The sequence below is a fragment of the Palaemon carinicauda genome, chromosome 22 (genome assembly GCF_036898095.1).
Source record: "Palaemon carinicauda isolate YSFRI2023 chromosome 22, ASM3689809v2, whole genome shotgun sequence".
NCBI classification, from domain to species: Eukaryota; Metazoa; Arthropoda; class Malacostraca; order Decapoda; family Palaemonidae; genus Palaemon; species Palaemon carinicauda.
Genome location: NC_090746.1, coordinates 79537246 through 79563447, shown reverse-complemented (window position 1 = coordinate 79563447; position 26202 = coordinate 79537246). Strand labels below are relative to the sequence as shown.

General features: G+C 47.7%; 1 protein-coding gene across 1 annotated transcript in view; it reads left to right on the top strand.

Annotated features, from left to right (window-relative positions):
- Nucleotides 1–26202, top strand: part of LOC137616561 (E3 ubiquitin-protein ligase RNF180-like) — a 104961-nt gene that overhangs the window by 5453 nt on the left and 73306 nt on the right. The window contains exons 2-3 of the mRNA XM_068346432.1: nt 13584–13681; nt 19300–19406. Coding sequence (XP_068202533.1) covers nt 13585–13681; nt 19300–19406 — 204 coding nt within the window. The 5' untranslated portion in view covers nt 13584. The remainder of the gene's footprint in view (nt 1–13583; nt 13682–19299; nt 19407–26202) is intronic.

The window sequence follows — 26202 nt, the reverse complement described above, 5'->3', positions numbered from 1 at the left end:
TAGGGGAGTGGTAGCTAGCTACCCCTCCTCCCCCTCACACACAGGTGAATACTCACTTTCACTTTTGGCTCGGACTGTGACAGACGTCTCTGTCTTGGTCCTCGCTTGGCAGCCATTGTCTGTTTTGTCTTTACTTAATCGCTTACTTTTCATTTACTCAATATATATGTAACATGTTTTCATGTTTGTATATATATTTGAGTATAGAAATAAGTAAGTTTCCTTTTCAGATGTGTGTGTGTAGTGTACGATATCTACGTGGAGGCCTTGGCAGTTAGGCCACCACGGCGTATTTTTATGGGTGGCTATCGAGTTTGACTTATGTCTTTCTCTCTCTCTCTCTCTTGAGGTCATTCACCCTTTTACTACGTGTTACTACGCCCTTGTAGCCTAGCTTCCTTTCCGTGTGGGGGGTTGCTACGCCGTACGTTTGTCTCAATTAGTTATGAATCTAATTGTACTGTAGTTGTTTTTTGTTTTTCAGCTTGTAGAACGATTCCTTTCGGGGTTTTCGTTCTTTCTTTAGTGTTCATTCATTTTTAAATTACATAAATACATAGTTACATAATTATAATTGTTATAATTCTGTTTTGGTTACAGCTCTCCTTCCGCGAGTGTAAGTGGTTGTGAGGGCACGTGCCTGTTGTGTAATTCTTATTCCTTTCCCTCGGGATTCCTCTTCGGAGCCTTCCCGGGGGAATGAATGTGTACTAATATTATTTGTTTTATTTTTTTACAGTTACCGATCTAGTTCGTTTCTGTAATATAGCAACGGTGTGAGCTGTCTGGTTGAGTCCTGGGGATTCGGCTGTTGCTGCCTCCCCCCTTGTATTTTCGTCAGGGGCGTGTCTCCTTCTACTGGTAGTACTCCCGTGACGACGGACAGCTCTCCAGTTCATTTTAGAACACTCAGGAGGCTTGCCTCCTTAGGCGGATAACTTTCCTTCCGAGGGAAGTTTTTCCTGTCCAGGCTTGAGTTTTTCCCCTTTTGGGGGGTTCTTCTCTTGCCTTTTTTTCGTGCGACTATGCTCTTGGTGCTGAGCGGTCGCACCTGCAGTTTCGCTCAAGGGGCTGGGCAACTGCAGGAGCTCCTCTTCGGAGGATTGCTCCTTTTAGGTCACTGGCTGACCAGTCTCTTCCACGAAGTGTTTCTCTTTCGTCCGCGAGAGAGTACACTCATAGAGACTCCTCTTCGGAGGTTTCTTCTATTGCTGTTGCTGTTGGCCTCCCTCGCCGTAAGGCCCTCCGTCCGCCTCGTCGTAAGGCCCTCTCATCTCCCTATAAGGGTGCTTGAGGCGCCTTTTTGGATCTCCGTTTGCAGCCTACAACTTCTTTTTCTCGATCTTCCGCCTTGGTGCAAATGGACAGCAGTCTGATCTCGTCTTCCGACGGGCAACGGTCTTCCCGACGGACAACGGTCTTCCCGACGGACAGCGGTCTTCCCGACGGACAGCGGTCTTCCGACGGACATCAGTCTCCCGGCGGACAACGATCCCTTCGGGGCAAAGGGTTGCCCCCACGGGGGTTCTTCCCTTGCGTGTCAGGGTTTCCCTGCGCGCCCTTCTGCTCATCAGCGCTCTCCTGTTCGTCAGCGCTTTCAAGATGATCTTCCCTGCGGTTCCTGTTGGTTCCTGTTACGCGCCCTGTTCGCCCTCGCGATCTAGAACTTCGGTTCAGGTCAGGGTCAAGGACTCTTCTTCTTTGCGCAGGCTTCCACGCGTAGCCTTCTGCTTGTCAGCGATCATCAGCTCGTCAGCGATCTTCAGCTCGCCAGCGATCATCAGCTCGTCAGCGATTGTCAGCCCGCCAGCGATCTCCGGATCGCCCACGTGTGTTACAGCCGGCACGCCAACGTTCTCCAACACTTCTGAAGGAACATGGTTCGCCAGCTACTAGCTCACCTGCGCATGCTGATCGCCATCGCGCGACCCTCAACTGCGGATGCTGATCGCCATCGCGCAACCCTCAACTGCGGATGCTGATCGCCATCGCACAACCCTCAACTGCGGATGCTGACCGCCATCGCGCGACCCTCAACTGCGGATGCTGATCGCCATCGCGCGACCCTCAACTGCGGATGCTGACCGCCATCACGCGACCCTCAACTGCGGATGCTGACCGCCATCGCGCGACCCTCAACTGCGGATGCTGATCGCCATCGCGCGACCCTCAACTGCGGATGCTGATCGCCATCGCGCGACCCTCACCTGCGGATACTGATCGCCATCGCACGACCCTCAACTGGGGATGCTGATCGCCATCGCGCGACCACACACCTGCGGATGCTGATCACCATCGCTGAACCCTGCGCATGCTGATCACCATCGCGCGACCCTCAACTGCGTATGCTGTTCGCCATCACGCGATCGCCCACCTGCAGATGCTGTTCGCCATCGCGCGACCACCAACCTGCGCATGCTGATCGCCATCGCACGACCCTGGCATGCTGATCACCATCACGCGACCCTGGCATGCTGATCACCATCACGCGACCCTGCGCATACTGATCACCATCGCGCGACCTGGCGCATGCTGACCACTGCTCGCGATCGCTCACCTTCGCATACTGCTCGCCAACGCACGATCGCTCACCTGCGCATACTGCTCGACCATCGCGTCGGCATAACACAACGCGCCATCGCCAACCTGCACGTTAGCGCTCACCCGCTCACCACCGATCGCTTGTTGATCCATATCCCCAGCGGTCCTCCTCGCCCACGCGGCAGCGCGTTTCCTCGCCATCGCGCTAACGCTTGCGTTCGCCGCCTCGGACTCGCTCTCATCCACCTGCCCACCTTCACGACCGTTCGCCTGCGCGCCCGCGCGACCGCTCGCCTGCGCGCCCGCGCGACCGCTCGCCTGCGCGCCCGTGCGACCGCTCGCCTGCGCGACCGCTCGCCTGCGCGACCGCTCGCCTGTGCGACCGCGCGACCGCTCGCCCGTGCGACCGCTCGCCCGCGCGACCGCTCGCCCGCGCGACCGCTCGCCCGTGCAACCGCGCGACCACTCGCCTGCGCGCCCACGTGCCTGCACGTCTACGCTCAAGCTCTCCAATGTTCGCCCACGCGCGAACCAACGGTTTTTTTCCATCGCGCAGACGGATGGTGTTCCGTCGCGCGAACCTACAGTGTTTCTTCGCACAAATGTCGGCTTATTTCTTGCAGTATCCATTGCTCGTCTATGGGTTATCGCTCGCCGACCACCAGGAATTCCCGTCGCGCGAGCTCCAGGGCAATTGCAACCACGATTCCCAATGGGGTTTTCGCAGCATGACCAGCCTGGCGAGTTCTTCTGGAGCGTATTTCCAGAACACTGCCTCACCCCGTAAACACAGAGCATGGCACTTGCATGAATAGGAGAAACTTAAGGGAGATCTGAGCAACACTCCTCTATTCCTGAACCTGGGTTAGCCTTTCCCCGTCATTCCCTGGAAGGATTTTTGGCGGGGGGACTTTCCGTTCGAGATTTCTCCATCGGACAAGGGGTGACTGCTTACCTCTTCCTCTGGGAGCTTACCAGGTTCTTTCCCTCCTCGGTTACGGCCCGAGGTTTGGTTCAAGGAAGCTACAGGAAGATCAAGGGTTACTTTCCTCCTCTCGAGCTCAGGCACCTTGGCCGTTCGTCGTTAAGTATCTAACTTGCGGACAAGCTCGATGTTGTACCATCTGGACGCGCTGACTGAGGGCTTCCTTCTGGTGTCTCATCTGTGGAGGTCGACGACCTCAGACACCCTTCCATCCTTGAGAAGAGTTTGTTTGTGCCCAAGGACAGAGACTTAGACAGCTGCTGTGCGGAGTAAATCGACTTCCGGTTTCACTCCTCCAAGGCGCTTTCTTCCAGACTCTGCAGGGCTCCAGCGCCCTTTTCTTTCAACCACGTCGGCCTAAGTTACCGGCTACGACAACTGGGACAAGGTGTCCAATTGCAGTTTCCTCCTGTTAGAAACAGATGGCACGGGAGACTCCCCCGGGGGGGCATAGTCCTAAAAGGAGTTCACGAACTCTAGGATTGCAGGTTTTTCGCTGGGAGGATGCTTAAGGTTACTCATCCGAATGACAGCTTCCCGATGCCCATTCCCGCACAATCTCTGTGATTAGCCAAGGATATCGCGCCTGCCGTCTCTGTCAGCGAATTCGGTGTCTCTGAACCTCTATGCCATAGCGTCAGCAGAGTTGCCCGGTTGGGCAGAATGATCCATACCTTAGGCGAAGGTCTTCCTTAGGATCATCGACGGCTTCACCCCCAGCCCCCTCAGTCGATCCTTTCTTGTAAGGAAGGATCTGAGAGGGGATGTCCATAGTCGACCTCTCAGCCATGATCAAGTTTGTCGAACAAACTTCGGCCAGCGTAGACCAGCAGAATCGATCAGACTGGTAACGAGGCGACAGGGCTCCCTAAACCCTGGATCGGAAGGACGGGTACTTTCAGTTTCCATTCCATCCGTCTTCCAGGGTGCTCGTCGAATTCAGCCTAGACTGCAAGTATTCCTGCTTATGATGCAGTGTGGCTATCCCGCCGTGGCATAGCAGGTTTGTTTCCCCAGAGAACTCTCCCTGCCTTCCTCTTGGCCGCTCAGGTGCAGGCTTCTGCCTCCTCTGCTGTTTGGAGGGCTGGTCAACTCCGGTAGGCTCGGGTTTCGACCTTCTTCAGCGCCGGGACAAGCTTCCGGATGCTTACCATGAGTGTGGGCTCATGGTATTTTGCTTGGAGCCTTCTCTTCCTCTGCCTCAACATCTGGAGTATCTGGCCATGATATTGAGTCAACCGCCTTACCACACTGGAAACCCCGCTTCTCGTCCGTCCAGCGAGGTTAAGCAACGTCGGTACTTGGATGGGTGACTACCTGGGGACACCAGATTTTGTTACCACATCCTCCGAGCCTTCCTTTCGGTTGACTGTGGCAAGACTGAGGAGAGTCGCAGTACCTGTTCTCAGTCAAGCAGAGTTTTCAGCCCTACCTTGGAACGTTTCCTAGTTCTTCTTTCCTCATTGACCCGTCTATAGTCCGAACGGTCGCCTCAGGATAAGTTCCATGTGGGGCGATCCAAGTTCCGGTGGCTTCAGGCAATGTTTAACCGGACTCCCTGGTCCTATGGGACCAGCGGAACTATTAGACCTGCAATGGGTGTTGACCTATGGAGCCTCTTGATGGTAGTGGATATTCTCGTCCTTTCCCCACATTCTTGATGCGGTTCTCGGACTCAAAGGAAAGGGGGGGCATGTTCCGGTCCAGGCCTATGGTCAAGACCTGAAGGATACCTCTCCATCATTCAGGCAGGCTTAGGGGCCTTAGTCTGGCCCCTCTTCAGATCCTACAGCTCCTGCCGAGTCGCCCCGTTGCGCGTCGACTTCATTCTAACCAGCAGGGGACGCATTTTCACACCTTCACATCTTGCAGTAGAGATATCGGGATGATTGAGATTCTCTCAATACCACCATCGGCTCTCTCATTCCAGGCAGGGGAATGTTTCTCCCTGACTATCCGAGCAGAGCCTCATAGAGAGAGTGTACCTAGGGGTCTTTGACCTTGGGTAACCAGCAAGTCCTGGTCTGGGGGACCTGATCGCGACAGCTTGGAACCTCAAACTTCCGCTAGTCTTCCCCCCCAGTCACAGACCCCGAGACTCTGGCAAGATGCATTCCGGTGATGGTGGGACAACTCCTTTTTGTCTGCGGACAATGGGTCTCAACAAGACCAGGTTGTCTGTTAACCTTTCAATGGGAGAGCTCCACTGGGACTATGCGCAGAACGGTTTCTGGACCCTCTGCTTCCCCTGACGGAACTCCCGGGAGAGCTTCTCCCACGGCGCAGACTACTCAAGCAACCACACTGCGACATCTCTCCCGAACCGGGGCGTCGCTTCGGCTTCATGCCTGGAGACACTACGGTTCCTTCTCAAGAAGAGACAACCCGCTACAGTCGCGGTACGGAGGTCGCGTCATCTGCGATAGTCATCCACAGGGGTCTCCCAGGCAAAGTGAAGAGTCTAAGGTGGTTGGTGCCGTGGGAGATATACCTCTTCCCTTGAGGCCTCTTCTCCAGCAATAACGGTCTTATTGCCTTTCGGCGGGAGGAAACTCCTTTCCGCTCTCGGCAATGAAGCCTGTCGCTCAGCCTTTCCCTGACCTTCAGGCTTAAAGGAATAACTTTTTCCTGCCCGCTGGATCTATCCTCGCTCATGCGAAGCTTGGATCGTCCCTGCCCTAGTCGGAGGAAGACCTCCAACTTGGAGCATGGCTCGGACTTTTAGTCCTTTAAGAGATCTTCTCAAGACCCTTTTACGACAGGCCTCGGATTGTATTCCGCCTTGGGTCTTCTGCTCACTCTGGCCATGGCCAGTGTGTAAGCAATCTTCTTGGTCTCTTACTACTTCCCCCTTTCTAAGGAAGAGGGGAAGGCAACATTCAGGCTCGCTCCTGAGTTGTTGGCTAGACTCAGAATCTGAGGGTCCCGGCCCTTCGGTCCGATTCATTCAAGATTTCGAGTCTCCATTCTGTGTCTGATGTCCCAAGACCTTCTCTTTCTTGCCAGTAAGGAATCGAGAGGTTAGCGCTGGGAACAGCTGCAGTTTGTCCTCAGTTGCAGCCGATTTGGGAGCACAAGGAGGACATTGGGGGAGAGTCACCAGTATACCTCTTCAGCCCGGACTCAAGGACATTCATCTCGACCTGTCTTCAGAACCTCCCCCGTCACGTCGCCCTACAGCACGATGTTGGATACATCGCAACGTCCCTCACCTTCGAGTAATACTACTCTGTGACGCAGGTGCTACAAGCTGGAGTCTGGAAGCGTCTGATGACCTTCGCAGCCCGCTTCCTGCAGGGCGTGACCCACAGGAGTCTCGATACGTTTTCTATCGCTCTGTGGTGGCTACACAACAGCTGGTCTAACCTCAGGCTCCTTTTTGGACAGGTAGCAGAAGGTTGAGGGCATTGTTATCAGGTTTTAGTCTGCATGAACGAAAGAAGTATGTCTGGCCCTTTCTTCTTTCTTCATCATCCCCTCTACGGGGAAGCAGCATCCTGGTCTCTGCATAGCTGACCTCGAACCTCTGCAGGTAAACCATGCTTCCTTGTGTTCCGAGTATTGAGTCAATACTGTCGCGTCCCCCATACCCTGACGAGGTGGTATTGGGAACGTCCTAACCCAGAGTTCCTTCTGGAACTCCAGGTCAACTGCCTAGGACGGGTCACACTTCTTCCTTCACACACAAGCTTACGTAGGCCACATGGTTCCTTGCGGAGCAAGGAACTTGTGAGGTGCAGGGACTCCTTTTCTTGAGTGCGACTCACTCGGATTCTGAGTCCCCGGGTAAAGCCAAAGCCAGTATGGCTGGGGACTTTCCACCCTTCCTAAGGGATAAGTCACCCTTTGTAAATAGCGTGGTTTGTATTTCGGTTACGGAACAAATGACAAATTCGAAGATAATTTGTATTTTTCCTAACCATACAAACCTTAGCTATTTACACATATTTGCCCGCCAGCCCTGTCCCCCAAGACAAGTCCTACCTCTAAGTGAAAGTGAGTATTCACCTGTGTGTGAGGGGGAGGAGGGGTAGCTAGCTACCACTCCCCTACCCCCCCCGCTAACTAGCGCGGGGGTAATACACCCTCGTTAAATTCTAATGGCTCGCCATTTCAGCTACGCTAAAAAGTAATACCCTTTGTAAATAGCTAAGGTTTGTATGGTTAGGAAAAATACAAATTATCTTCGAATTTGTCATGTTTTGTTTATATGCGGCCTTACCTATTCCTCCCCTAGTCCGAGAGTAGGCGGTCCTAACTTGGAAACCGAAGTTAAACAACGTTGAGCCCATTCAACTTTTATTTTCGTTAAGTTTAAATCATTTGCTCTGTAAGAGTTATTAAATGAATATTTTTTAGTAGATATTTTATGAAAGATTTTCTTTGAATAGTCTTCGTGCTGTTTCAAAGATGAACTAACGTTTGGTTTATTTATGCTACGCAGTTTGCGCTCTATCGTTACGATAGAGAAAGAGAGAATCACGGTTTCACTTTGCAGAAAGAGTAAATCGATTTTGACGTTTTGTTCATTCTTCTTTCAAACTGAAATGTTTTAAATACCAATTTAAAGGAACTTGTTAATTTTCAATTTCTTAGTCCTTTCAGTTTTTTCCTTTGGTCAAATAACCTGTTTATTGACGAAAGGTGAGTGGGCTTTTCTCTTCTGGGTAAAATCAAGAGAGAGAGAGAGAGAGAGAGAGAGGAAGAGAGAACGTTCCGATCTTTATTCTCGTCCCAAGCGAGTAACGTTGTTCTCGAGTTACTCTCGTCCCAAGTCTCTGTACGGGGAGAAAGGATAAAACGTTTTTAGTTTTTACTCTCGTCCCAAGGCACTGTACGGTGAGAGATTGAAAACGTAGTTTTTAATGAACTAGTGTTTAGTCTCCTCCCCAGTCACTGATCCTTTTAACTTTATATATTTCCGTTTTATTCGATTTATATGTTTACTGATTTTTGCTTGTATTAGCCTAATGTGCTTACATTATACGACTTATTTCGCAATTATAACCTTTTGATGTAGAGGAGAATTGCGTGCTTCAGGTAGAAATCAGTTTTATTCATGCCTAATGTGAAATTATTGAAAAATACGATTTCAGTGAAGTAAGTGCAAAAACAGAAAATCGTAGTGATAAAGTGATAATTGCGCTAAGTGTTTTTTAGTGTTGCGACCGAGGGTTCATCTGTTCGTGCTTGTCGTTCACCTAGTCCGATACCTCTTTCAGGCTCCCATGCTACCAGGGAGAAGTAATGTCGTAGGACTTATGGGGACGAGAGGCTTTAACCAACGAACAAATGTTCCCTCTATGGTATCGGGCGTGTCTAGCAAGATCGCCCCTACCACAAGACGAGCGAGGCTGTTTTTCTCCTCGTCATCCGGAGGCTTCTCGCAAAAGAAATCTTGGAGCAAAGTTTCTAGACCCTTAAAGCGGAAGTCAGTCCATTCAGGACAGGTCCAGCGTCCTGGCTGTAGCCATGGGGACAGCTCTGACCCTTTGCAGTCTTCGGAAGACGGTTCGCATATTAAACGCAAGCGTAACACGGGGTCCGAGGGTCGCGGTAAAGGCAATGTTTTGCCAACACAGACGTTACCGTCGTCTCGGCCCGTCCCGACTCCTGTTGATCATAAATGGGTTGTCCTGCAGGACATGCAGACTAAGCTTGCCTCCCTTATGGAGAAGTATGACGTTGAGCAGGTTCACGATGAACCTTCGCTTTCGAGTCGCCGTTACACTAAACGAGACTCTGGCTGTCAGCCGCCCAAATGAGCATTTACTCGTCCGTTTGACGTTATGAAACGTGATGTCGGTAGTTTGTCACGTCAGTCACGTGACTTGGATCCTTACTTGCTGCAGTCCCGTGTTGACTTTCAGCCGCTGCCGCAGCCTCGTGTTGACGTTCAGCCGCTGCCGCAGTCTCGTGTTGACGTTCAGGACGTTCGCCAACCAGCTCAGTTGCCTTGTTTTGACGTTGAACGTCAAGCACCGCAGTCAAGAGTTGTTTTAACTGCTCTATCTAGGCAGTCAAGGCAGTCTCGACTTGACGTCGAGCGTCCTCCCGCACCTATTGTTGTTGCTGGTCAGTCCTTTAAGCAGTTACATGACGTAGCGTCCTTGACTGCTACTGATGCTCCTTTGCGTGTGGACTCTGCTTGTCAAGCATTGCCACCACGGCAGGTCTCTCCCTTGCTTGAGACTCGGCAATTGTCGGACGAGGTTCCTTCAGATGAGGAAATCGCTGATCCCCCTCCTACTGATATTCCCTTGGGGACTCTGTCAGACGGAGAGGAGCCTAAAGCTGCTCAGCCCTCTATGGACTTTAAATAAATCATGCTGATTTTTAAGGATCTTTGTCCGGACCATTTTGTAACTGCTGCTCCTCGTTCGCCTAAACGTCAGAGTTTACACTAGGCCTAGCTACTTCGAAGCCGTTGTTTTCTAAGCTAGTGCTCTCTCGCTCTTCTAAGAGAGCTTTACGTTTGCTAGGCGACTGGTTGATCACCAGGAGGAGTTTGGGGGAGACAGCCTTTGCTTTCCCCCCTTTTAAACTGGCTTATAGAGCGAGCGTCTGGTATGACACGGGAGAAGTTCTCGGCTTGGGAGTTCCTGCCTCTGCCCAGATAGACTTCTCAAGCCTCATAGACTCTCCCTGGCGCCTGGCCATGAGACGCTCCAAGATTTTATGGTCGGCTTCAGAGCTAGACCATCTCCTGTTAGGAGTTTTTCGAGCGTTTGAAGTTTTGCTGTACAATTATGTCATGCATAAACAAGGCTATCAGGGATGGCTCCAATGATCTGACAGCCACGTTCTCTGCAGGAACAAGACTATCAGGGATGGCTCCAATGATCTGGCAGCCACGTTCACTGCAGGAGTACGTAAGATGCAAGTGCGCTCTATGTGTTCATTGTCAAGACAAACTTCACGATGAAGTCTACCAAGCTGTCTTGACAGCATTAAGGGAAGGCGACTGGATGGTCTCTCTCGACCTTCAGGATGCATACTTCCACAGCCCGATTCATCCAAACTTTCAACTACATCTGAGATTTGTGGACGGGAAAGTAATGTACCACTGTCGAGCACTGTACTCCGACCTCATTCCTGCTCCTCTTGTTTTCTACAAGGCCCTTGCAAAATGTAGCAAGCTTTCTACATTTTTTGAGGATTCAGAGCCTCCCTTCATTTTGACGACTGGCTAATCAGGGCGTTCGTCATTATATCGCTGTCTGGAGAGCCTCTAATGGACATTAGACCTAACCAAGGAGCTAGGTCTCATAGTGAACGTAGAGAAGTCGTAACTTACAGTATCCCATCCCAGACTATTCTTTTTTTGGGAATGGAGATACAGTGTCTGATTTTTCGACCCTTTTCGTCTCCCGCAAGAATGGAACAAGCTCTGTTAAAAGTCCTTCACTTGCAAGAGAAAAACAGTTGCTCTGTAAGAGTTTGAACTAGCTTCGTGGGAACTCTTTCATCGCTGGAGTAGTTTATCTCTCTGGGGAGACTCAACCTATGCCCTTTCCTATTTTCACCTAAACATTGGAACAAGGAGAAGGGCTTAGTGAGTATCTCTTTCCCAATCTCCAACTCAGTCTTGACATGTCTGACTTGGTGGGACAGCAACATCAGACTTCGAGAAGGTCTTTCTCTTGCGATCAAGAACCCAAACCATGTGTTGTTTTCAGATGCAGCGGATTTGGGTTAGGAGCTCCACTGGACAGTCTGGAAGGCTCGGTTCTTTGATCCACGGATCAGAAGGAACTCCTTTTAAGGCAGTAACATCTCTCCTTTGGCGAGATTTGTGCAGAAATGAATGTCTTGGCGGACGGCCTCAGCAGAAGAGGACAAGTCTTCTCCATGGAGTGGACGTTGCATAAGACTGTGTGCGAGAAGCTATGGATGACATGGGGTCTACCCACCATAGATCTTTTTGCTACTCTCTCTGACAAAGAGGCTCTCGACTTACTGCTTTCCAGTTTCAGATCCAGAGGCAGCTCACATAGACGCTTTCCTGCTGGACTGATCTCACCTGGACGTTTATGCCTTTCCACCTTTCAAGATCCTAGACAAGGTGCTGCAGAAGTTCACCTCTCACGAAGGGACCAGGTTGACATTGGTTGCTCCACTCTGGCCCGCGAGAGAGAGAGTAACAGAGGTACTTCAATGGCTGGTAGACGTTCCAAGGAGTCTACCTTTAAGGATGGATCTCTTACAGCAGCCACGTAAGGAGTCTTCATCAAAGCCTCCCCGCGCTTCGTCTGACTGCCTTCAGACTATCGAAAGACTCTCAAGAGCTAGAGGATTTTCGAAGGGGGCAGCCAGAACGATTGCGAGAGCTAGGAGAGCATCTACCATCAAGGTCTATCAGTCGAAGTGGGAAGTCTTTAGAGACTGGTGCAAGTCATCATCCATTTCCTCTTCCAGTACCTCTGTAGCCCAAATTGCAGATTTTCTCCTACATCTGAGAAATGTTCGCTCCCTCTCAGCCCACTACTAAGGGCTACAGGAGCATGTTGGCGTCTGTGTTCAGACATAGAGGCTTAGATCTGTCCAATAATCAAGATCTCCAAGATCTCCTTAAGTCCTTCGAGACCTCTAAGGAGCGTCGTATGGCAACTCCTGGATGGAACTTAGACGTGGTCCTAAGGTTCCTAATGTCCGACAGGTTTGAGCCATTACATTCAGCCTCCCTGAAGGATCTCACCCTCAAGACGCTTTTCTTAGTGTGCTTGGCTTCGGCTAAAAGGGTCAGTGAGATCCATGCCTTCAGTAGGAACATCGGCTTTTCTACAGATAAAGCCACATGTTCACTTCAGCTTGGTTTTCTTGGCCAAAAATGAACTGCCTTCTCGTCCTTGGCCTAAGTCATTTGATATACCTTGCCTGTCAGAGATCGTAGGCAACGAGCTTGAAAGAGTGCTGTGTCCAGTTAGAGCTCTGAAGTTTTATTTAGCTCGGACTAAATCCTTACGAGGTGGATCTGAGGCTTTGTGGTGCTCAGTTAAGAAGCCTTCATTGCCTATGTCAAAGAATGCTTTGTCATATTTTATTAGATTTTTAATCCGAGAGGCTCATTCTCACTTGAGTGAAAAAGATCGTTGCTTGCTTAAGGTTAAGACGCACGAAGTAAGAACTATAACAACTTCTGTGGCCTTTAAGCAAAACAGATCTCTGCGAAGTATTATGGACGCGACCGTTTGGAGAAGCAAGTCGGTATTCGCGTCATTTTACTTAAAAGATGTCCAGACTCTTTATGAAGACTGCTACACACTGGGTCCATTCGTTGCAGCGAGTGCAGTAGTGGGTACGGGTTCTACCACTACATTCCCTTAATTCCAATATCCTTTTAATCTTCTCTTGAAATGTTTTTAATTGGGTTGTACGGAAGGCTAAGAAGCCTTTTGCATCCTTTTTGATTTGGCGGGTGGTCAAATGTCATTTCTTGAGAGCCCCCAGATTAAGGGTTTTGATGAGGTCATGTTGTATGGGTTGTCGCCCTAGATACTTCAGCTCCTGGGAGTCTTTCAGCATCCTAAGAGGATGGCTGGGCTTCGTGAGGAAAGCGGACTAACAAGGCAGAGTAATCGTTAGAGTCAGCTTCCTTACCAGGTACCTATATTTATTTGGGTTTTGTTATGATATAACTGTCAAAAACTCTAAGCATATACGCCGTAAACTGTATTAATACTGGTCTCTACCCACCACCATGGGTGTGAATCAGCTATTATATATTCACCGGCTAAGTTTAATATTTAAAAATGATATTTTGATTATAAAATAAATTTTTGAATATACTTACCCGGTGAATATATAAATTAAAGGCCCCCCCTTCCTCCCCGATAGAGACCCAGCGGGATGAGAAGAACTGGAGCTGTTTACATGTATATGCGGTATCTGGCCGATAGTCGGCGCTGGTGGGCACACCCGCTACCTTCATGGCGATCGCTCGCGAGTTTTTGAATTCTGTCGAGCCGTCGGAGACGTCAGCTATTATATATTCACCGATTAAGTATATTCAAAAATTTATTTTATAATCAAAATATCATTTTTGTTTTTATTTCAGAATGACTGAAGACACAGTTCGTTGCAGGAAATGTCGTAAAGTACTTCTTGCTGATCCTGAAGGTCTTTTAAATGCCCATGGCCAGAAACACCAAGGAGGTGGGATAATTACAAACACTGTTGTTAAAACTTTATTTGTTCTTTCATGAATACAAACCATCGTCCTTTAATAAGAGTATGACTGCAGCAAATTTGGAACAGCCTTTAGAGTTTTAATGAGTTAGTTATAGCTACTGGCATGGTTGGGTAAGGCCTGCCCACTTGTCAGTCAACTAGGCACTTTGACTTCGGCTGCAAGCTGTAAGGACGTACTCTTACTGCCTCCTCAATCTTGGCCTTCTAAATCTTTTTCTTTTTCTTTTTTCTCTTTTCAATGAAAATTCAAAATGCACTGATACTGTACACGATTGTGTCTGGGTGGCAGTTTTTTGTCATAACCTACTGTTGATCCCAATCATCTGTGTTTTTTTTGCTGAGGGCAGGAATTTTCACATTCATCACCTTGTGACGAGTGCAGGTCATGTCCTCCTCTGCAGTGGATAGAGTTTGCCATGAAGAGGAATAAGAAGGCTAAGAGTAAGAGGAATTCTTCAGTATCAGCTGGCAATACCTAAGCTGATGCTGAGGAATCTCTATAGCTTCTTTTTTCCTTCTTGCAATACTTAGCTTGGTTTGTTTCCCTCATATTCCTCTTGGCTGGGTCCTCTGTAGGAGTTTGTGGAAGGGAAGGAGAAATTGACTTGCTATTGGGGTGTTCCTCAGGGCAAGAAGAAGTATCACTTTACCTTTGTGAAGGTAGTACTGTGCAGTACTCCTTTGCCTTGAGACTTGCTTGTTGATATATGCACTGATGATGACCAGGACCTGAGGAAGATATGGCCTTTCTTGGGCATTACTGTATGTACTAGTGATCTGTTGGTAGGAGAGCTTCTGAAGAATTTAGCTGCCGCCAGGGCTTTTAAGGTTTTTCCCTGTGTCGTCCCCGTCTCTAGTCGAGACAAATTAGGTAAAAGGCCAAAATGGAGGTCCCTCAAGGGTTATATAACAAAGATCTAAAAAGTTCTCTGCTGACAGGCATGTGTTGCCCCCTTTTTATGGGTAAAATCCCCTTTTGAAAGGTACTTCTACCCAACCTATATTTACTGTTTTTTCTCCAAAACAGTGCATTCCACGACTAAGAGTTGTACAGTACTGTATGGGGCAAATAATTAGGCTATTGAATTTTACACTAGTACATTTCTATGTACTTTTGCTTTAAATATTACAAGTTTTGTGCAAATGAGGCCAAAATTAGTAAACCTATTTTCGCTGCTATAAAAAAACGCATTCATTCCGATATGAATACAAACCCTTGTCCTTTTAAATACGGGTTTGTTCCTGTACAAATACAAACCTTCGTTCTTTAAGTAGGAGAGATAATTCTACGTGAGCTGGTTTAGCCATAAAAACTTTAACGTTAGGTTTCAATGAACCTCTGCTAACACACTCACTCAGTAGCTGAGGTCACTTTTGATTTGGCTTTGTTTGAGTGCAGACGTTCACGTCTCTCTCTCCCGGTTTATTCATTTATTATCTAGCCTTGTTAACTTTGATTTCTTTTTCTTTACTGTTGTTTTTAGTCTGAGGAATGCAATCATGCACGTTTGCCCAGCCAGATTGGACCACTCTTACGGTACCTTTATGTTGGTTAAGGAGACAGATTCCCACCAACTTTGCCCTTCGTGCAGACGACACTCCTACACAGAGGCTTTTTCTTGCACTGAGTGTGTAGGGTGGCTATCCTCCCAGTGGGAGAGGTATATTAGATAGAGAATGAGGTCTGAAAGGGTTCCTTCACCTAAGGGTTCTTCCTCAAAGTCGAAGAAATTCCAACTTCTTTCTCTCGCGGCTGCTATTCTCCCAACTGCCTTTTCCTGTTCGGCTTCCTCTGGAGGTCGATCTGATAAGAGCAATGACTGTTTAACCCCTGGACAACCTTCTGGTTAGGAAGCCTCAGCCCTTAGCGAAGTAGTTGCGGCTTCCCTTCAAAGAGAGTCTAGCTCTTTTGACACCTTGCATCAGCTGTGTCCTGCCTTTGGGCTTTCAGGTTCTTCCACTAAGGAATGGCTTCTAGGTGTTGATGCTAGGGGCAAAGCTGGAGTGCACATCTGCCTCTGCTGGGTTCTTCCTCAGTCCTTCCCTGTCCCGAGCCATTGGAGAGGAGTCCCTTTCAACTGGTCTTGTGCCCCTAGCCAAGACTTCCTCTGCAGTTTCTCTTCCACCCGAGGTTCTGCGGGGTAGTTCTCTTCTGAGTTCTAGCATAGTATGCGCACCCCTGAGTTCTAGCCTAGGTGAACATGCACGCTGAGTTCACTTTGCCAGAAGTTCCTTGTGAGCTTCACCCTTACAAGCCTACCATCTCTTCGGTGCCCCTATGGCAGAAGCTCTTGCTACTGTGAAAGGTTGTCATCGCCCGAGAGGTCTACCCCTCGCGTTGCTCGTAAGTATGCGCATGATTCGTTACCGCTACGCATTAGCTCTCTGAAGTTAGGCTCTGGAACCTTTTGGTGATCATCTCTGATGACTCCCCAGAGCCAAAGGCGCTTTCCACCATGCCCCCTGGGTACGATGTGTTTCTGCGAGTTTCGTGCTCATGTAGACCTCTGGGCTTGCGCCTTAGGCGAGAACTCCTTCGGGAGTTCTGCCTGTTTAGTTAGGTGAATTGCAACACCTGCAAGTATTTTCTACCCAAGCAGCCTTGTCTTGCTGGTCACTATCCGAGAGCACTCATTCTTTCAAGTACAAGCACAAGGTACAGTGAGTGACAGAGCCATATGGTTTAAGTGAAGGAGGAACTGTTGCGTCTACACCAAAGAGTCCATATTTAACGGTGGTCCACCATTTATGTTCCTGGGTTGTACCAGAAAAGGTTTCTTTTATGGTTAAATTGTATTCCTTTTCAGTTGAAGCATAAACTCTCTGAGCAAAAGCTCTAAGCTAAGTATAGTTATTCCAAGTCAAATATGATCTGTTACCTTTCCAAAGATGATAGGCCTCCTGCTTCTCCAAATAAGCCTGTCTACAATCATCATTATACAGTACCAGGGTTTGTCTTTCACTCTTTACCTTAGCACAGGAGAAGGGATACGCCTATCAATTATGTTGACCATATTTTCATTCAAAGGAACAACAGGATCAACTATTATACAATTGTGACCAATTCAAGCCCAAAAGGTCACTCATAATGCCATTCTAGTCTGCTTGAGTTCCTATATAAATCTTACATGAGTATCATGGACAGGCTGCTCAGTCTTCACTACTAGTGAAATCAAGGCAAGATCAGATGTCCCAAGTGGAGAACCATCCTTACTTGTTATAACAACAGGGGAGTCGGTGTAAACGAAGTCCAAACAGTCATCAGACCTGTGAGTAGCTTCACTTATGATTTGCTCACAACATGATTCAGAGGTAAAGTCCAAAGCTCTTAAGCCATGGTGATCAGTAGGAGAAACAGAATTTAACCGCTCCCTATGGTGAGCAGCTTTGAAATTACCAACAAAACCAAAAGAGGTCTTTTTATCATCTTGTAAATTAGCCAAAATGGTAAGAAGACAAAGTTAGAATCATCCATGTCTGGATTCCAGTAGATTGAACACAATCTACCAGCAATCTTCTTTTTTTTATAAAGGCATAAATTAAGGGCTAATGGTCTATATGTAACACGAATTGCCATCTATTGAACATGTGTCTGAAATGTCGAATGGCACGGTTGAGTGTCAGTGGTTCGCTGTTGAGGGGAGAGTATTTCTGCTCTGCTGGAGATGGCTTCTTGCTGAAAAAGTGTGAGTGGTCATCATCTGTATCCTGCTATGTTACTTGCATCCGTGGTCAGTGTAAGGGACCTGTTGCAGAGAGGAAATACTAGTGTTGCAGCAAACTAAAGGCATTTTTTGGCTTCTTGAAATGCCATGTCTTGCTTACAGTATATGGTCAGCATAATGTTTGGAGTTCTCCTTTCATGCATTTGTGTAAGGGAGACATGATTCTAACCAGGTTGAGTATGAAATGGTAATAGTAGTTGATCATGCTAGCAAACTCTTGCAATGCTTTGATGTTTCCTGACTTTGGAAATTTGGCAACGGTTTGGACCTTTTTCAGTAGGGGTTTAACACCTTCGGGAATTTTTTGGTGGTTGAATAATTTTATCTTATTTTTGGGACATTTACACTTATCTTATTGGACAATTAACCAGTTTTCTCTGAGCTTCTTGAGGACGTGTTTTACGTCTTTGTTGTGCTGTTTATAGTCGACGCTGAAAATAACATGAGTATTTGATGGGTGATAGATGCCCACCATTCTGTAATGATTGCTTGGTCCCCTTGATTGTTAGGCATATACTGATTGAATGTTCCCGTCTTGGGCATTTAAAGAACAATTCTTCTATGAAGCTTGTGAGGTGGAGGATAGGTACAACCTCACCAGGAATCTTGGAGATGCAGTGTATGAATCCAGTGGTAGTTTCAAGTTCATATCGGAAGTTGGTCTTTTTACTAGTTTTTAAGGATATTTACAATCAAGTGTTTCATTATTAAGTTATTTATTTATTGTTTTTTTTATCAAAGTTACTAATTCATAATTAAACTTAATCCAATTAGCATCAATGACCATTGAAGTTATGATGCTAGATAATTACCAATTGTTAATTCATTCACTGCCATGCCCAGAGTCACTGATCCTCTTAGTTAATAATCTAATCTTTTTATGGATTTTCTTTCTTAACTACTGTAAATGCAAATAATGCAAAAGTGTAGAAGTATGTTGTTAAAGTTTATTTACTTTTACAAATGAACAATAAAAGGGGTCTACTGTTGGGCGGAAGAAAAGACGAACTGTTGGCAAACAACATTCCTCCAAACAATAAAACAAAATACAATTCTGTGGCTGACAAGATTTCACAAAGTCGCAGGAAATACTCTCACTGTCATTTATTGCAATTCCAGAGGAAGACATCCCCTATTAAAACATTGGATAACTTAAAATCATAAAGAAAACGCAATTTGAATTGCAGGTACTAAAACAAAAATTAACACCTGTCACTGGTAAATGTGACAAGAGGACTGAAAGACTAGGGACATATGGCACACGTACGCATAGCTAGTAACCATCAACCTCCAGATTGACACAATTATTATTACACGGAGAAGTATTTTACAAGGAAAGAAAACAGGAAATATCTATTTTGGGGTGCTCATTTACATTTAAACAGCTTTGAGAGAGACGCAATATGAACTTCAGTGGAGTGGATTTAAAATACCGGTAATTGATTAATCTAATATTTTCCCAACCTACTCTTATACTGTACTTACTTTAGACAGCATAGGGAATAAGATTAACTGCCACAGAGGCACAAACATACCTTGATGCACGTGTGGCATGGTGGAATGTTTATATCTTATCAGTGTCTGAATTGAGCTGCTGTTTGCTGTAAAGGGCAAATGTAGACTTGAGTTTGTGTTAAAAAGAATATTTTATTCAATTTCAGACAATTTTTTTTTTTCATAATGACCCTAACTATTACAGTATTCCTATTATTCTGTTGAATTATAAATATCATATCATTTTAAGATTATAATTGTGAGAGGCTTTAATTAAATCTTATTAATAGTTTTTCACCATCCAAACCATTTTTGTTAGATAAGGATTTCCTCAATGTTATCTAATTTTTTTTTCTTTTTTAGGAAGAGATTGTGCTGAGAGCACAGAGTGTACATTAATGAGTGAAAAAAGCTGTCTTTACTTATCGGAGGATTCATACCCACAGTTCATAACAGATGCTCTAGACACGGTTAGTCAACATCAGTATAATGTTTACTGTAGTATATTTCATTTTCATGAAAACAAAGTTGTTCCGTAACTGGAATACAAACCACGCTATTTATTAGGGGTTATACTTTCGGCGGAGCTGAAATGACGAGCTATTAAAATTTAGCAAGGGTTAACTACCTACACCGCTAGTTAGCGGGGGTAGGGGGGGTTAGCTTGCTACCACTCCCATTCACACACCTGTGATTTCGTCACTTTACTTTTGGCTTGGATCGAGAGCGGTTGTTTCCTCTCTCCCTCCTCGCCAATTCTGGACTGCTATTAATTTTTGTCTTTTAACTTACTTTTTCTTATACAGTGGTACCTCTACATACGAATGTCCCAACATACGAATTTTCCAACATACGAATTTTCCAACATACGAAGTAAAATTCGACCAAATTTCTGCCTCGACATCCGAAGTGTTGCTCCAACATACGAAGTAAACATTACGCCATTGAGCGTCGAGTGCTCAGTTCTCTGTTCTTGTGTGTATCGTGTGGTTGTCCTCTGTTTGGTCTGTTATTAACAATGCTTATTTTCTTCCTTTTCTCACATTTCCTTTTTGATTTTACTTATAATCATGGTGCCTAAGAAGCTAAGTTTCAATACAGGAAGAAGGCAATTCTTTCATTAGAATTGAAGCAAGAAATTATAGAAAAACATGAGAGCAGTGTGCATGTGAGTGATACTGTATGGCTAAACAATATGGCCGGAATAGGCCTATGATCTCGACGATCATCAAGCTGAAGGCAGCCATTAAAGCAGATAACCATCGAAGGGGATCACCATTATTACAAGACATCGTAGCAATACCCTGGAAGAGATAGAACACCTTTTGTTGATAGGGATAAAGGACAAAGAGATTGTTGGCAACGATCATTTGTGAGAAGGGCCAGGGTGATGAACAGAAAGAAAGAAAAAAGTGAAGCAAAGAAAACCAAGATAGCATTAACAAGCTCTTTTAAATAAGACTTCTCTCTTTTTCTGTTTCTCTCTAAACATAGCATTAACATGTTCTTTAAATAAAATCTCTCTCTCTCTCTCTCTCTCTCTCTCTCTCTCTCTCTCTCTCTCTCTCTCTCTCGTTCTTCTTCGCTGTTATAGTGTTAGATACGTCTATTATTTTTTTTTCCGAGAGAGAGATTAAACAAAAATGTGTTTAGAGTACATATGATTTTTAACAGCGTCAACGAGTTGAAAAACAATCAAATGTAACTAAGAAAGTAATAACAGCTAATCTGAATTCCTTTATTAACTAAAACAAATATTGATACAAACACACTCGTGTGCGTATGCACAAACACACACACAGGTGCAAGAATTGCTACGCAGTAAGAGCGACGGTCGGGGAGGAGGTAGAGATGGTGATTGCGATAACATACCGTAACTCGTCTCTGAAAGTGATGAAAATAAAAAATCAAAAGAAAAAAAATGTAAAAAATATGAAATATAAAAATAAAAAAAAAATAAATAAGCTAAGTTAGATTAAAATTTCCGTAGTGTAAGTTACGATATGTTATCGCAGTCACCATCTCTACCTCCTCGCCGATCGTGTCTCCTCGTGCGTGTGTGTGTGTTTGCGCATACGCACACGAGTGTGTTTGTATCAATTTTTGTTTTAGTTAATAAAGGAATTCAGATTCGCTGATATTGTTTTTTTAGTTACATTTAACTGTCTTTCAACTCGTTAACGCTGTTAAAAATCATATGTACACAACACATTTTTGTTTAATCTCTCATTTTTGTTTAATCTCTCTCTCTCTCTCTCTCTCTCTCTCTCTCTCTCTCTCTCTCTCTCTCTCTCTCTCTCTCTCTCTCTCTCAGAAAAAATTAATAGACGTCTCTAACACTAACAGTGAAGAAGAACAGAGAGAGAGAGAGAGAGAGAGAGAGAGAGAGAGAGAGAGAGAGAGAGAGAGAGAGAGAGAGAGAAAGAGAGAGAGTATTTATTTAAAGAACAAGTTAACACCATGTCTACCTTCTCGCCGATCGTCCGTCTCCTCATGGCGTAGCAAATCCTACACCTGCGTTGGCCTGTCTCTAAGGTAAAGTGGCAATAAAACATTTTTTATTTATTATTTCTTTATAATTATCTTTTTTACATGCTTCTTTCATATTATGCAGTTATGTTATTGTTATGTGTAATTATGTGTAGCCATTTATTAAGGATTTATTATGGGTTTTTAGGCTGAGGAACGAATTAAATGAATTACCATGTATTCTTATGGGAGAACTCGTTTCTACGTCCGAACATTTTCTACATCCGAAGTCGGTTGTGGAACGAATTAAATTCGTATGTAGAGGTACCACTGTACTTGTTTATATATGAAAACATTCTTAATGTTTATGTATATATATGTGTATAGAAATGTGGTAAGTTTCTTTTTCAGTGTTTGTGACGTGTGTGTGATACATATACAACGACACTTGCGTAGTAGCAAGGCCAGCACAGTTCCACTTCATGGGGAACGACCTCTCCCTCTCTGGTCCATCGGTCTTCTCGTCGGCATATATCCGTTAATTTGGCCGCCGCAGGGGAATTGTCATCGCCTGGACTCTCTTCATTCAACTATGTCTTCGCCTTTAACTTTTTCCTACCAAAAACATGGATTTTTGAGCGAAGGGAATGTGTCCCCTCAAAGTTTGACTACGGCCTATCTCTTCACGAGGTCGTTCACCTTTACAACAATGTACTATTGGGGAAACTCCTTTCCCGTGCGCGGGTTAGGTTGCTCTTCCGATTGTTTGTCTCAATTATTTTTAAGTGAAATTAATATTGTATTCTAACTCTTCAGCTTTTCTCCGTGGGGAACACTTCCCTTCAGAGGATCAGTAGTTCTCACTATTAGTGATTTTTCTTAGCTGATTTAAATAATTTTGATTCTGTTTTATTACAGTTTCTCCGCTCCCCCCCCCCTTCTCCTGTGGATGTCGACTGGGGAAGGAAGGGCGCAATATTTAATTTTTATTTGTTCTGTAACTGAAATACAAACCATGCTATTTAATATGGGTAATTACTTTCGGCGTAGCTGAAATGACGAGCCATTATAATTTTAACAAGGGTTTACTACCCCACCGCTAGTTAGCGAGGGTTAGGGAGGGGTAGTATACTACCCCCCCCTCTTACACACGCCTGTGCTGAGCTCACTTTGCTATCGGCTCGGGTGCTAGACAGACATGTCTCCTATCACCCTCGCCTACACTGACAGCCATTAATCTTTGTTTTCTTTTTCTTTTTGACAGAGTGTTAGGAAGTTGGCCTCTGCGATGCGTTAGTGTCCCGGCTTACCTGACCGCCCTTGTGGGACTTATATGTCGGCGGTCGAAACAGATCCACACACCTTATGTCCTTTTTGTAGGGGCCAACGGTGTGACAGAGATGAAGTATGTGGTGAGTGCAGGGAGTGGTCTACCTCCCAGTGGGAGAGGTTTTCCCGGCGCCGGAAGAAGAAGTCGAAACGGGATATTTCTCCTTCAAGGGGTTCCTTGAAGAGAGAAAACCCCAAGGACTCTTCTTCCGTACCCCAAACCTGCTCCGAAGCTCCCACTCGATCGGCTTCTTCCGAGAGGCCGGCGAGTGGTAGCGTAGGCTGCATTTCTGTTAACCAATCTCGGGGTTTGGGAGAGGGAGTTGCCTCCCATAGCGAGGCAGCTCCTCCTCCTCCCCCGGGGAGGATTTAATTTCTAATGTTGCTAATGATGATTTGTTACAGCTTTGGGCTTCTTTGGGGCTTCAGGGCTCGCCCTCCAAGAAGCCTTGTTTGACATAATCAGGTTAGGGGCAGCTGTCAAACAGTCGCCGACGTTAGCAGAGGTTGATCCTCTGTCTATCGTCAACGTTGTTGTGGCAGAGACTTCTGACGAGTTATCTCAAACCTCTGCTCCTGTTGCTGATGTAGCTGAAGGCTTAGCTCCCCCCTCCGAACATCCTTCGAGGGAGGAACTAAGTCCAACGGTCTCTCCTGCAGGTGATTCTCTCCCTCGGGGGAGTTCACTGACAGAGACTCCTCTTCGGAGGACGGCCGACGGTCTACCTGCTGCCCCCAGAGGGCGTATAAGGCGTAAGGCCTGCCTTCCCCTCCGCCATAGAGGCCTTCCTTCACCTCACAAGGGTGTTAGGAGGCACCTCTTCGGCTCGTCTTCGCCGCAGTCCGCCGCAGAGGAACCTCGTCGCCGTTCACCTGCCCTTCCAGCTACTGTATATCCCTGGACCTGTCCGCTGATTGTTCGTGATCTCCTACTCCTGCCAGACCTGCTGACCTGCCGTCGCCCTTCCTAGCTGCCGATGCGCTGTGGGCGCCCACACATCCTGCGATCAAGCAGGCCACGGTCCCTTCGGGGCAAAAGGGACTTGCTCACATTGCAGCAAAGTCCCTTAAGCGCCAGGTATCACCTACGTGCCAACGTTCTCCTGCGCGCAAGCGCTCTACAATTGCTGACCCGGAGACAACGCACCAGCGAGCACCTGTTCCTGAGACTTCGCACCAGCGCTCACCTGCGCGCCGTTGATCCCCTGTGCGCCAGCACTCTCCTGCTCGCCAGCGCGCGCCCGTATCCTGTTGCGTGCCATGCGCGCCCTAGATCTCTTACGCGCCAGCGCTCACCTACGCGCCAGCGCTCACCTACGCGCCAACGTTCGCCCGTGCGCCCACGATCTTCAGATCTGGGCGCAGGAGGGAAGATACCATCTTCCCCTGCTCGCCAGCGATCTCCTACGCGCCATCAGACCCCTCCGGCTCGCAAGCAATCTCCTACGCGCCAACGCGCGCAGTCACCAACGCGCGCAACGCCCGTTCGCCCATCATAGATGTGCGCCCTCGTGCGCGCCCCGCGCGCAAGGGAAGTTCCCCCTGCGCGCGCGCGCCCAACACTTTCACCCTCACGGGCTGAGAAGGATTCTACGCGTCCACGCGCTCGCGTGCAGTCTTCTCCACGCGCGCGAACGCTTGCTCAACCTGCTGCGCGCCCTCGGCTTTCTCCAGAACGCGCTATCGATCACCTACGCGTCAACGCTCTCCCGCGCCATCGCTTGCCTACGTGCCAACGCGCGCCATCGCTCGCCCGCGCGCTCATGCGCACCCTCGCCATCACTCCCGCGCACCCTCACCCTCGAACCAAATAAGAACCTATCGCGCGAGCGCCAGAGCGACCACCAGCGCGATTCACAGCGGGACTTCCAGCATGATCCCTCGCGCGAGGCTGCAGGACCGCGAGCAACCAGGTCGTCCCCCCCCCCGCGCAAGCGCAGACCAGCGCGCTCGCTGGAGGGCGGAGAACACCGGATAGGTCCAGGAACTTGCGTTCTTCCCCTTCTTCTTTTCAGGAAGACCCTGTTGTGGTTTCTACTCCTAGGGATCGAACGATCCCCTTCCCTCCAGAGAGAGTCTCTGACAGCGCCGCTGTCAGTAAGCAGCCATGGTTTGGGTCCCTTGTCAGAGCTGTCGTACAGTCCTTTAAGCCTGCCTTCTCTGAGTTGGGCCTCAAATCAGCGGCAGTACCGACCCCCCTGAAGAGGAAGAGAGGAGTAGACGGCATGGTGACTTCCCCAAGGGTTAAGCTGGCTCCTCGGAAGTCTTTGAGGAAGGGTCCCTCCCCCCCCCCAGACTTTCTCTGCTTCCCCTTCGGACGAAGATTTCCCGTCCTCGGGATTCTCGTGAGGTGAGGCGTTCTCCCATCGCACCAATGGGAGAAACCCCACCTCGCGTAGAGAAGTCTTCTCGGGTAGGGGTGGAGAAGAGCCTCCCGCCATCGCTGTTGGAGTCCTGTATCCCTCCCAGGAGGGAGTCGAAGGACTCTTAAGACTGTTCATAAGTGGTCCTCGAGGATGAGACCAGAGCCAGCCAAACCCGCGGAGAACGTCCATGAGTCCCCCCAAGAGGAGCCTTTGGGGACAGGAGACTTTGCTGCCAGCCCTACAGGAGGAGAGCTACAGGAGTTGGAACATGCGTTCTGGCAAGTTCTGACTCTGATGAGGAATCTCAACGGGTTCTCGGATCCTGAGATTCCCCCTCGAGAGGGCAAGGACACGGTCCTGGACCGAGTCTTCGGCACTCAGAATCCCCCTAAGGCCAGTGTGGCTTTGCCTTGGTCCCAAGGGGTCAAGAGTGCCAGAGATAAGGTTGAGGGCCAGCTCTCCGAGCTTGCCTCCTCCAGCCGTTCCAGCACCGGCAACAAACTCCTCCCGCCTCCTCGTGTCCATCATAGGAGGTACTTTGAGATCATGGAGGAGTCTTTTTTAGCTCTTCCATTACACCACTCTGTGGAAGAGCTTACCAAGAGAGTCCCTCTAGAGAGACTCACCAGCCGGCAAGTGTCTTTCTCGGCCTCAGAGATCCTCAGTTAGGAGAAGGTAGCGAAGTGTGCCATGCAGGCAACTTTGTGGCTGGATTTCTGGCTGGGGTCTCTCGGCATTCTGCTACGATCCGAGGACCTGTCCAAGGAGAGTACCAGGAAGGCCTTGGAGACCTTCCTTTTATCAGGCACACGTACCATCGAGTTTCTAGCCCACCAAGTCATGAACTTGTGGGCTAATTCCATCTTGAAGCGTCTTGATGCGGTGTCTTAGAGATTTCACGTGAAGGTCCCCAGCACCAAGCTCAGCAGACTTAGACATTCCTCCATCTTGGGGAGGAACTTGTTTGAGCCGAAAGACGTGGAACAGGCAGCTGAGAGGTGGAGGAAGTCCAACTAGGACTCTCTCCTACATAGGGCTCTTACATCGAAGCCCTATAAACCACCTTAGCACCCCGACAACCTCGCCCGTCCAAGACAAAAAA